The sequence below is a fragment of the Nesoenas mayeri genome, assembly GCF_963082525.1.
Source record: "Nesoenas mayeri genome assembly, chromosome: 1".
NCBI classification, from domain to species: domain Eukaryota; kingdom Metazoa; phylum Chordata; class Aves; order Columbiformes; family Columbidae; genus Nesoenas; species Nesoenas mayeri.
In genome coordinates, this window is record NC_137541.1 from 150,389,581 (window position 1) to 150,402,646 (window position 13,066).

The following is a 13,066-nucleotide window of genomic DNA, read 5'->3' on the forward strand; positions in this document are numbered from 1 at the left end:
GTATGCAAAATACTTAACATTTCCAGACCACTTTACACAGACATGTCTTGCTCACCCCTGCTTCTGCCAGTGATGTGACTAACTTGTAAACTGAAACTAGAAGAACAAAAGAAAACGAACATTGAGTTTCATTGTATTAACACTTTGTGTAGTTTAGAAAAGTAGGTCACTTTCCATTTCTAATGCCCTGCTTTAGTTTGCATTAAAATCCAACAGCTGGGTTGCAGACATTTCATGGAAAGCTGTATCTTTCCCTGTAAATATGGATTTGAATCACGTGAGCATTTATAGAAATTACAGGGGAATACTGTGGTTTTGGCTTTGTTTCTTCACAATTCCAGCTGCTAATACCTATGAAGTGTTTTAGGTGCACACAGCTACACTACTGAACTATGTAGTTTTGATCACTGCTTATAAATAAACAACTATGCTCAGCCACTTCTTGCTTGTTTTTTTGTGCTATTGTGCCTGTGTTAACTATACTCAGTGCTGAGGAGTGAAGAAGTGAATGTTTTTTTCCCTTCCTGTAGTTACTGAAGTTGGATAATCTACTGTTTGCTTCTCATCACGTTGCCTGCACAATGAGTCATTTTTTATTGGTTAAGTTTGTTCCTCAGGCCAAGATTCATGTGATGTTCTCCTTCTCAGGATGATCAGACTAATCACTGTTTGAAATCTTCTTTAAAAAATAAACTGCACCGTGAGTTGATGACTTGTGTACCAGTTACATGCTTTTTCCCTGCTCCCTGGCTTGTTGAGTTCAGATGCATCATTATATCGAAAAATGTTTTATAGGCATGGTAACATATTATTGGGGTGCCACTGAAATTAGCATATTAAATTCAGGACTCTTGGTACTAGCAAGAAATTAGCTATAGGACAGGTGGATTTAATGTAGGTCAGTGTGCTGAAGCCTACATAGTTTAAACTTGGGCTTCTGCCATTATGCTCTGAGAATAAAAACTACATTGCAATTGTAGTAGCTTGAACTTTGTGAAACATAAATTAAAAAACCAAAACAAAACAAACAAACAGTAGTAATAACAAAAATTATTCACACAGATGGCTTCTTATCATGATACTTGAATAAAACTTGAAGTATTTGGGGCAGAAATTCTTCTTGCAGAATTATCTGTACCTGGAAATATTTGCTGGAGACAAGATCTGATGGAGGCTTTGAACAGCATCAGGACAGTGGCAGATTTTCCACTGCCTATTGTATGCTATGTTATTATAAAGGCTTTTGAAATTATTGATCTTGGTACTAGAAGATTTTAGGGTTTATGGTTCCTTGTGGGAAATAGCAGCCTGAAAGACTAGTCATGCAGAAAATGTGAGGTGGCTAGATCAGAAGTAGGAAGAGAGAGGGGAAAATATGTGCCGTGTGCTTGTAAACACTGAACCTGGACACCAATGTTAGCTGGTTGGGCTCCCTGTCTAGTCTGCAGACAGTGAGAGGAACCCTTTCAAATTATAATTTAGAAAAAGTTACATTTGTGCCTGGGATCCTATTACACAGGACTCTGCTTGAACAGTAGATGCTAATGCAGGCACCTGAATTGTGCAGGAATCATATTAATATCCCCAGAAGCAATGTCTGGTTTGTGCCTTGAGAGAGAGTTGGGGTTATGACAGGGTGAAGGAGTGGAAGTTGCTGAAATAAATGGTTGTAAACACTGTTATAGTTCAAAAACAAAAGCCTGAGTAGAAGAAGAGAGTATCTGTAGAAAGTTAAGTCATGTTCTTTTGGTGAAGCTTTTTGTGATGGTATTGTTCTGCCTCCAGTTTTCATCTGATTCTTACGGATACCAGACACTTATAAGCATTGTAAGTGTTGGTTTTCCTTTCATTCTATGTGAGACAGATGCATGCAGTGTCTGGACAAACATATTAAAAATTCAACTTTGGATGAACTTTGTGGGTGTGGATGAGCAGCTTGTAGTGAATGCCCAGCTTCCAAAAGTCACTGGCAATTTTAAAAAATGCTCAGCCTCTGGTTGACTACCTACAAATAAAATTTGTTTTTGAATCTTGCTCCCATTTCTGAAAGAGTAGCCACTGAAATAAACCAGACCTGACTTTCTTTGAAGGTCATTTGCTTCTACTTCATTGGCTGCCTCTGGAAGATGATACAACCCTGTGTTTTGGCTGTTACTTCTTTGGTGCAGAGATGAGTATGTTTGGTTAAAGCTTTAGCCAAAGTGAATCGGCTTGTACACTGTGAGATGGGGACTTGACCCAAACAAGAACAAGTGAATGCTTAGGTGAACTTCATGCATGTGAATTTCATTTACTTTAAAGATTCTTTCCCCAGCTGCTGCTGCTTGGGAGTCTGGGAACTTGGATGGAGGATTTCTCATTTGTTTTTTACAACTTGTTGTGCTCAGCATTGGTCAGTCAGTCCCATGTACTGCAACAAGTCAGGAATCCTTTACTGATATGTCTTAAGTAATTCTTTTGTAAGCCCCCTGACACAGCAAATTGAAAATTTAGCATCTTGTATGGTGACGGTCCAGTTCTGTCAATGTGTGGATGTTCTGTAACTATGTGCTTCCAGAAATTCTTAGAGCAAACTGTGTGGTGGCAGTAGTAAAGGCAGTCTGGGCTTCACAATAGAGGCATGTTGTCCTCTTTTTTCTTGTGCATTGCGAGCTTGCATCTGTGCAATACAGGCTATTCAGCTGTGAAATAGATCTTTGAGATAATTTAAAATGTTTTTAAAGTCTGGCAGGATGGAAAAATCGCCTATAGGTCATATAAGGCACCAACCATAGGAATGACCAAGAGGGCCTTTTTTTTGTTTGTTTGTTTGTGGTTTTTTGTTGCTGTTGTTGAACTGTACTGGAGAAGGTGCTTTGTAAATGAAGATCCAGTAGGTAAGACAAAACAAATATTGTGGATGATTTTGATGTCCTAATTTGAGCATTCTGTTCAGTACAGAGGCGTGTTTGCAACATAGCATTTGTCAGCTGCCTAAGGCTGCAACTAGAAAGCTGTAGTTTCTGTTCAAAAACTATCTATAAGCATATAGTCTTAGAACTAGTTATAATCACGCTTTTCATAAAATGAGGGGTTTCCTATTGTGTTGCTGCTTAGTCCACACAGTCGTCTTTTTGTATGAAAGAACAAATGAGGAATATGTGGACTAATGAAATATCAAGACTATGTCAATTTTAAAGTAGTTGTAGTCTTGCCTGTTACTGGGTTTAAGGGAAGGTGCTAATTATTGCAAATTTGGCGGAGGATATTTCTGAGTTTGGGTCTTTACATGACAAAATGAATTTAATCTTCTTGCAGGAAAGTACCTATTTTCACTGTTTTTTGAAGAAAGGCTAAAGTAAAGCAAGTTGGGCAGATTTTGAAGCTTTTTTTTTTTTGCCCTTAGGATGATTAATTTCGTAATAGGAAGCGTGTTCTGAATTTGGAGGAAGACACTCTTTGCTCAGTTAATTCCTAAATCTTAGGTGGTTTTCAAGATTTCCTTGAACTGCTGTTTCTCAAGAATGGGGTTTTATTTTGGTTTTGAACACTATGAGGCCAAAAGGACAAACTGAACTTGCTCTAAACTTGATCCTGTGCAACTCTGGTTAGTGAAGACATTTCTAAATAGATGAGAATCATTAGAGAAAACAGTTATGGTTTCTTAACATTGTCAATAAAACTTTAGCTTTTCAGCAATCACTCCTTTTGTTACTAGTTTTTAATCTAAGCAAAACACAACCTTTGGTAGATTTGTATTTTTCATGTTAAAGTTTTTAGTATCACTTGTTGTGATAGAAGTGATTGATGTCCTGGAAGAGAGAGTACATCATTATTTTTGCATTGCTTGTGTGTTTCTTTTTGGTCTATACTAAAAAAAAAAAAAAAAAAAAATTAAAAAAAATAAAAAATGGATGTACATAGATAAAAATTGTCTTTTTGTCACCTGGCTTTTGGTTTTGTCTGGTTTTGCAGATAATATAAATGAAGGCAGGTCAAAAGGAATACGTATTTTCACAGAAACTTATTTTTGCTTAATACTGATGCTTTTGAGAAGATTACTTTTGTTCTTTAGCGATGAGTAGGTGCCTTACTATTGAACAGCTATCTTAAATTATCGTAAAGCACAAAAACTCTCCGAAGGGAAGGGTTGAGTTGTTGCTGGAGCTTGGTCATGTCTTGCTTAATGTTGTAAATAATTTGCTTGTATTTCCTGTCTCATACTGTTCTTCTAAAAATAGCTGAAACTGCTCGCTGTTTGCCCAGCGCAGCTCCATGATGGAACAGCCTGTTTAAAGTGACTTCCTCTCAGCCACCCTGCCCCTCCTGCAGCCCGAGCCCTCTCCCTCATGGCCTCCCACAACAGATGTTCAGTGACTTAAACTTGGCCGAGAGAAGGTCTTTTATAGCCTCAGGAAGCTGATTTTATTTTTCAAAAAACAGCAACAGACACAACCAAAACCCAAACCACCACTCCCCCACCAAAACCCCACCTCGAACGATAACAAAGAAACTACAAAAAACTGTACAAGCCACCAGTCTTAATGAAGGTCGCAATTCAGAGGCACAGAACAACCTCTAGCTGGTCTCTATGCTACTGAAACTGGTAGGAAATAAACCTCAAGAGCCTCTATCAAATGCAGCTGGGAAGTTGCATGAGGTGTGTCTTGATGCAAAGTATTATCTTCAAAATATAAGCTGGATTGAAAAATAGTACATGAGGAGTTGAGTCTAACACTGTATTAATACAGATAAAGAGACAGTTTGGTTAATTCATCAGTTTTTCTGCAGAAATACAAGAAAGTCACATCAAAGAAACTTGGAATGCTAACCCCAAAGTGCTGCAGGAAAACTGAATTAAAATGAAAACTCCTTGAGAACGTGTTTTTCCTGGCAGTATTTACAATGAACTTTTCAAAGTGCCCTTTTACACAAAATAGCTTCAATCTTATTAAAAAGCAGCTGAGCAGCTGGACTGTATATATCTATAGATACAGGTATATGTATATATATTGGTTTTTTTTAGGTGGCATTAAGTTACCATCCTAAGGGGATCTTTAGAGAAACCTGATTCCTGCTGTTAGACCACAATATTGGCAAGTAGCATGGAACCAGTTACATTAATGAGTTGAGGAGAATTATGCTTTTCCTCTTGTACAAACTAAAATCTTAATTTTGCAGACAGCTCTCACGGAGCTTGCAGTGTAGATGTCTTTCCTCTCAGTCCTGGGATTTGATTAACAGCCCTTGTGCTGTAAGCACTTAAGTACTTGAGATCATGGCAAGATCTTCTGAGTCTCCTCTATGTTTGTTGCCTCTTAGGAGAAATGTAAGGTTGTTAGCCTGCAGCTTCTCATTGCTCTCCAATGAGAATATCCTCAGCCACTTCTGTTATGCCCAGAACAGTAAAGGCAAGATATTTGGATGGTTTATTGGACTGAGATGTCCGTTCACACACATATAGGAAAGAAGGAGTTAGGTTATCAGCCATTCTGAGTGATAGCTTTGAGTCTGTCCACCATGGGGGCTATAGCTAATTATGCTTGGCTGTTGTTACAGCCTTTTTATTTGCTGTCTCAGAACAGGTTTCAGAGCAGAGGAACTCTTTGAGGTTTCTAACTAGTATAGAGTAAGTTCCGTCATGTGAAGGGAAAGGGTGGTAGTGTAGTGGTATGTGTACTGGTGAAGTGGGTTGTGCAGAAGGGATTTTAAAAGATGCCAAATGATCCTGTCACTAGGCTGCAAAGGCAGTAAAACTCCACTATGTCTTAAGTAGGTATAAAGAGTTTTGGCTGGTGGTGGTCTTCCCTTTAACGCCAAAGGATTTGGGGTTGATACTGCTTATTGCCCCTAAGCCAAGAGGGTTTCCATGGTGCTGTTGTCTAAAAAGTTGTTATTAATGTAGTGTGCTCTGTTTTCTTGCTGGTTTCTTGCTGAAGTAGCCCTGGCTGTGGTATCAAGTTGCTCTGGGGTTGTTCCAAAGGCCCAGGTCCTCAGTATTGTTTTGTTGCTTTCCCTGAGTCTTCTCATGTGATGATCATTTCACGTGGAAAGAGTCTGGCAGGCTTAGATTAAGAACAGGTCATCTAAAAATCTAATTTTCCAGATCATCAAAATCTGTTCACAGATGGCTATTTTTGACCTGATTTAGAAATCTAATGCAATCTGTCCCTCCATGAGAGCAAAGTGTGTATATGTACACATAAATAACTATGGTTAAAGCAAAGAGAGACTGTTGGACTAGTCATGTTTCTAGCCACATCTATTTTAAAAGAAATAGATATTTTTAATGTAGCAATGTTCTTTATTGGATACTTAGCAATTTCATGTGGTTTTTTTCTCATTTTCAGGCTGTGTGACCTATATACATAGGTGGAGGGGAGAGACCACTTTTGACACTCTGCGTTTATTGCCAAAAAAGCATTTATTGTTTTTAGGTTACTACCAAAGTACAGAAGAATACCAAGCTGCTTACATAACTCTGTAGTTGCACACTGGGTACTCTGCTTCGTGGAACTTGACTTTTTTTTTTTTTTACTTTTATTGCTTTTTTTTCTATTGGGAAACGCCAACATGAATTGAAAGTTTCCCTTTTGAGGGATACACAGGATATATATACAGATAGGAGTTATATACAAATGTAATTGTATATTGCGCTTTCAAACATTATGTTAATTTCACTTAATTATTGCATTGACTGTTTAGTAACAAAATCAGTTTCTGATGTGAATAGATGTATTCTTACTGTAACCATTTTAATTTTAAAAGGGATTATTTTTTCAATATATCTTGCCTGAGGTATTGCATTCATACCCCTCCTCTTATCTCCACCTCACTCCCAAAAAGCACACCTTGCAAAAAAAAAAAAAATGAACTGCTTTCTCAGCATTCAACATTAATGTAACTGTTTCCATTCAGTTTAAATTCATGCATAGGCACACAAAAGTTAGTGTGCTTTTAGGTACTTCTGCATGTTTTTATCAACATTGAACCATAGAACTATTTAGGTTGGAAAAGACCTTTAAGATCATGAAGTGCAACTGCTACCCTAACACTGCCAAACCCACCACTAAACCACATCTACAGGTCTTTTAAAAACCTCCAGGATGGTGACTCAACCACTTCCCTGGGCAGTCTGTTCCAATGCCTGACAACCCTTTCTGTGGAGAACTTATTCCTAATATCCAATCTAAACCTCCCCTGCTGCAACTTGAGGTAATTTCTTCTCATCGTGTTGCTTGTTACTTGGGAGAAGAGACCAACCCCCTCCATACTACAACCTCCTTTCAGGTGGTTGCAGAGAGCAATAAGGTCTCCCCTCAGCCTCCTTTTCTCCAGGCTAAACAGCCCCAGTTCCCTCAGCCGCTCCTCATCAGACTTGTGCTCCAGACCCTCACCAGCTTCATTGCCCTTCTCTGAACTCACTCCAGCACCTCAATGTCTTTCTTGTAGTGAGGGTCCCAAAACTGAGCACAGGATTTAAGGTGCAGCCCCACCAGTGCTGAGTATGAGTGGACAATACTGCCCTCGTCCTACTGGCCACGCTATTTCTGAGTGACATTATATTTCTGTTTTAGTTAAAATTACTAAGTATTTATAATAGACTTGCTGTCATCTTAATAAATTGCATTAGAGAATCAGAGCTGTGTATACACATATTTTCCTTTTCCTGTTTTTGCTTGGTGTATGGATGTTGATGGAATAATGCTTTTTCAGAAGAAAGATAACTTGAAAGGAGTGCTTGAGATTTTTTTTTTCCAAATTCCACCATCTGTATTAGTATAGAGAGCTTAAGGGAGAACAGGAGAAGCTTTCCATTCCTGGCATACATCGCTGCTCTGTTTTTGTTCTTGACATGCTTGCCTACAAGCTTCTTTGGAGAGTGTTTTCCTGAATATGGCAGAAACAAAGTATATTGTTGCTGATTAGGATATGTTGCTCATTTCAAATTTTAGGTATTTAGTTTCTGTACTCAAGTCTCTCAGTGTGCTCCCTGAATTTGAATGCTGTGGTATTGAAAGCTCAGCTGCTTTTATTTGGCTTCTTTTTTTAGAGTAGGTTTTTCTTTGCTTGTTTGTTTTCTGGAATCGTTTGGGAAATGATTCTCCTGTGGCATCTTGATAAAACTGAGTATGTTCTTGCTAGAAGACAGCAAGCTAAATTCATTGACACATTACAAAGCCTTCCTCAATGTGCTCACATTGACAGATGTGTACTGGTGTCCCGATACTTACAACAAAATTTGCTGCTCCTGTGCTTCTAAAAGGTGGAAATAATACATGTCGTGCATTCTGCTTTTCAGAAAATTGCACCTGAGGAAATGTGTCAAAAGCAAAGATGACATGAATCTAAATTTAATTAAAAATACCAGATGCTTCAAAAAATTTAAGGTGGCAAAACATTAAAGAAATGTATATATATATATGTATATATTTGTTTATTCCTAGAAACATCTTCAAAGTTTTTCTTGCTTTTGCGAGTTATGTTCACAAGCATCTAAGCAGTGCTCTTTCCTCCTATATGTGAAGGAGACACCTTTTTCCTTGCTTCCCTTTTATTACCAGTACCTTAGCAGGGCAGGAGTGTGCAACACTGGAAGGAGCAAAGATGATGAATATGGTTTTGAGTTTTTCCTTCTTCTTTTTCCGGTCTGTTGTGTTCCCTCTGCATAGCTCTAGCTAAGCTGTCTGTGCTGCCGTTGTAGTCCATTTTTAAACGGTAGTAACCCAATATTCGTGGGGAGAAGATAGTAAGTCGGTGATGTATTCTGAATCATATAGGCTATTTTAAAAGACATCCAATGATAACTTTTCCATAGCTAAAATCAGCCTTGCTGGGTTTAAGTACTTAGTGCTAAGTTGAGTGCATCACACAGTTAAATTAAGACCGTGTTTATTAGACGTGTAGAGATAGAAAGAAAAGCTATGGCAAACTTGTACTGATTACTCTGCATTATGGCTCCAAATAGAAGCCTAATGTGCCAAAACAAAGTGCTTGTGTATTTTGTCAGGTTTTAGGTATCTTAAGAAACATTCTGTTTCTTCTTAGGAGAAGTGGAAAACTGAAGGTTTTAAAGGTGAGTGTATTGACCTTTCGTTTGCAAATCCTCTCTAAATTCTGTAGCATACAAGTGTGTCAGAGATATGAAGAGGATGGAAAAAAAAGCCCAGAGCTGCCTCTTGAAAATACAGTTGATGAAGATGCCTCTTCTATACAGACAGGTTAAACGATGAAATTCGTGCCCAAATTAAATGATCTCATCAGCTCTGGTTGTTGAGAACATGGAAATGGTGCATGACTGTATCAAGTATTGAGCTTTCTTTTTTCATTTCAGTAGCAGCAGAATCAGAAAAAAAAAAAACAACCTGAGTAAATTGTTCAGCTTCATTGTAGTTGGCAAAATAGTGCCACAGAGGGAACATTTCTGTCTGGAAGGAATCTAAAGAGCAGCTGAAGCTCTAACAGCACATTTGTTGACATTAAATGTCTGGCTGGAGAGCTGAGTCTAGATATGCTTGAAAGCTTCACAATTTTTTTCTTTCTCAACTGCTCAGTACTGGAGGAACCTGAACAGCCATTGGCTGCTGTCAGCGTCTGTGGTGCATGGTGGGTTTTTGTGTGTGTATGTGTGTGGTTTTTAAGCTTCCACTGAAGTCAGTAACATGATTAATATATTGGGTTGGTCAGTTAATCAGTGTTTTTTCAGGGCCTTTTTCCAGTTTGAAGAAAGAAATTACTGTAAAATATCTTATCCCTCTGTCTTCCCGCTGTGCCCCACTTTCTAATACTGTGGTGGTGGTGAGGTTTAATTTACTGTATAGACTGTGCAGGCTGTCATTTTCCAGCAATGCTGAATAGTGCCTCCCTTTGCATTGAATTTAGCTTTCAGTACTGTGGGCTTTTCCACTCCAAGTCTGTTACCAAAGAGGAGAACTGAGTTTTCAAAATATAGTTCTTAGAGTGCTCTGACATGACTAAGTATTAACTTCAAGTGCTTAAGTGAATGTCGTGTGCTTCAGAAATCTGGAAATTGAGATCACAAAATGCAGAATGGGTTTTGTGTGTGCGCGTTGATGTTGAAGTAGGAAGTGGAAGAGTGCAGAAAAAGAGAAACTGTATGGTTTTTTTTGGTCTTGTTTTAATTTTGAGCTTGAAAATTCTGTCCCATTCTCTTGGAAGAACCATGAGAACAGTGTGCCAGCCCCAGAGGAAAACTTCCTTATCGTTCTGCTATTGAAACTCTTCCTGTTGACATACACACTGACTCTCTCTGGGGAACTTCACAGAGTCATCCAGAAGAGAGGCTGGCCTTGCGTGACTTTAATGTGGGAATAGATAAGAGAAATTTGGATGCGTGCAACTTGGAATGGAGACAAACTCAGACACCTTGACCTGTTTGAGGCTAGTACACCTGATTTCCAACTTGCCTGAAGTCTAACAAAAGTTGAAGGAGTACCACAGCAGTATAGATTCAATGAAGGCTTAGCAAGCAATTGGTAATCCTCAATATAATTTTGGCTAGAGCTGCTGCAGTTAAACTACTGCTAACAGTCAGCATAGTTTAAAGCCCTGTTGGGCATGCCAACAGATGTTCCAGTCACACCTTTGAATTACAGCAGAGACAGCTTTTTTTAATACAATGTCTCACAACTCTGAAGGAAGCAGGAAGAATGCTATCGAGTTACATCAGCTGAGCTGAGAGAGCAAACTTATTTAGAACTCTGAAGCGAGGCGTTACTGTCTGAAACGATGTTTTCATGTCCCTTTTCAATGGCTCTTTATACATGCTATGGTTAGCTTTAGAAAACATACATATGTACATCACCCGCATACAGGCTGTTGTGAGAAGTGTGGATGTGTGGTGTTTCCAAGGGCACATCATGAATCAGTGTGCAAAAGTGTGCAGTGTGCCAGAAGAGAGATCACAGACAGGAAGACATGGAGTCCTGTGTCACTTTATGCTTTTCCTTTAAAGCTGAGGATACACGTTGGTTTAACCTTTTGTCGCTATAGTTCTTCAATATTTATATGTGCACACATCAGAGTGCTGTTGAACAGAAAAAGGAAAGGAAAGGAAAATGTGTCTTTACGGAATACAGAGTTGGAAGAAGCAAGATGATTCTATTACTAGTAAAGCTATTTGGGAGCTGGAGACTGGGAAGGCATGTGTCTAGTAAAAAGCACTTAAGCTGAGCTGCAGATGTCCGATAAAAAGTTATATTTATTACTGTAACTTAGAGTTCCCTTCTCCACTGGCAAGCAGACCTGTGTTCCCTTGGTATGTGCACTATTATTTTTATTCATTGTATTTTTACCAGGAGAGAATGATCTAGTTCCCATGGTATATGCTAATCATCTCTGGGTACTGGAAGAGTGAGGGTAAATAAGACCACACACATTGTAAACTTAGTAATTCTTTGAGAGTTCTAGGTTTTGTCCTTAGAATTAAATCACTCATCCATGTAGTGCTAAGGTGCTTTAGCGAAGCCATGAGTTTCCTGTCCGAGAGTTTTGGTTTTCAGTCTGCCTAGGAAATTTATTGCTCAGCTTTCGTTATTAATGGATATGTAGAGGGGAAAGCTGTGGTTTTGTTCTTGTTTCATACTCATATGTTGTAGGATCGAGGAACTAGAGGTAACAAGAGACTGTCTTTTAAATATAGGATGCATACATGTCTGTTGCAGTTTTGAAACAAATGTTTATTTTGAAAAATGTTCATGACTTGTAACAGTACCTTTGTGCTAGGACCTTAGCAGCTTCACAAGTGCTAATTACCTCATCAGAGTGCTTTGAAGTCCAGTGTGTGGTGAAAGGCTGTTGGCTGTAACTGAAGTGACTGTTTTCCATCTCCACATCTGTGGAGCTGGGGATCAGTCCTCATTTGCTGTGTTCTAGTAATGCCTTTGGGATAAAATTGGTGGGCTGTATGGGAGAGCTGTATTACCACACTGCATTGTGTTCCTGGTATCCTACGGGAAGACTGACCAAAACTTTGTAAACACAAATTTGGAAGGAAGCAGTATATGCCCAAATACATGTGAATAAAGCAGACAGACATACTGGGTTGTTGCTGGCTGCTGCTGAGTTCTGAACTCGACTGTCAGGAGCTCCTGCCTTGGAAATGGAATATTGCTGCAAAGTTTACTAGAGGCTAATATTTGGGAAGAAAAATAAATGTAATACTTTGCTTCAGCAATGTTGCTGACACTTAGTTGACAGATGACTAATTCATGGATGGCACCTTAATATATAATACTTTTGCGTTTTTTCTTTCTTGTCTTCAGGCGAAGCCAAAAATCTTCCTACGTATCCGGGGCCAAACAAGATGCGAGATTGCTACTGTACTGTAAACCTGGACCAGGAGGAGGTTTTCAGGACCAAAATAGTGGAGAAGTCATTATGGTAACAAATACATGTATACATGTTCTGTTAACTCTTCTCATTCTCTGCTTACTATGTTTGTTTAATGTTCCAAATACACCTTTTTTGGGGAGAAAGAAGGGAGGAGGAAGGATAAATATGATCCTTCTTCCAGTTTTAAGAACATCAGTGGTAAAAGTATTAAAGTCATGATTCCTATCTATATATGGGGGAAAACGTCCTTGCCAAAGTAAGCCATATTAACTGTTTTCCTAAGATAGTACAGGCAGTGCTCCTTTCTTTCTGCAGTATTTGTTTTGAACTTCCCTAGACATTTACAGATCTCAATTTAGAAGGGAGCACCAAACTCCATTTTTGTGGTAATCTGTGTTTAGAATTTTGGATTGGTGGAATTAGGGATTATTTTTTCCTGTCACAAGGTTGCAACTGAAAGGAGAGGTTTGAATGTAAGATGCCTGTCTGCTGATCTTGGATGCTTCCTGTGAGATTGTAGAAGCCACATGTAGAATAAAACAATGAGAAGCATGTAGCAAAAGTTAAAATGCTTTCTTCTGGAAATCTCCAAAAATAAAAAAAAAGGGGGATGAGGCTGGGCATATATATACTCTGGAAAGCAAGCCTTTCTTTGGAGTTGATGGGAAAGTAGCAGCAAGGAACAGTCAAGTTTATAACTTTTATCTTAGGAAAAGAGTGAGGGTTCAGTAAT

General features: G+C 38.7%; 1 protein-coding gene across 1 annotated transcript in view; it reads left to right on the forward strand.

The window, feature by feature from the left end:
• RASA3 (RAS p21 protein activator 3) overlaps positions 1-13,066 on the forward strand; it is a 131,382-nt gene that overhangs the window by 25,850 nt on the left and 92,466 nt on the right. Inside the window, exon 2 of the mRNA XM_080341798.1 lies at positions 12,264-12,381. Within this exon, the coding sequence (XP_080197924.1) occupies positions 12,264-12,381 (118 nt within the window). The remainder of the gene's footprint in view (positions 1-12,263; positions 12,382-13,066) is intronic.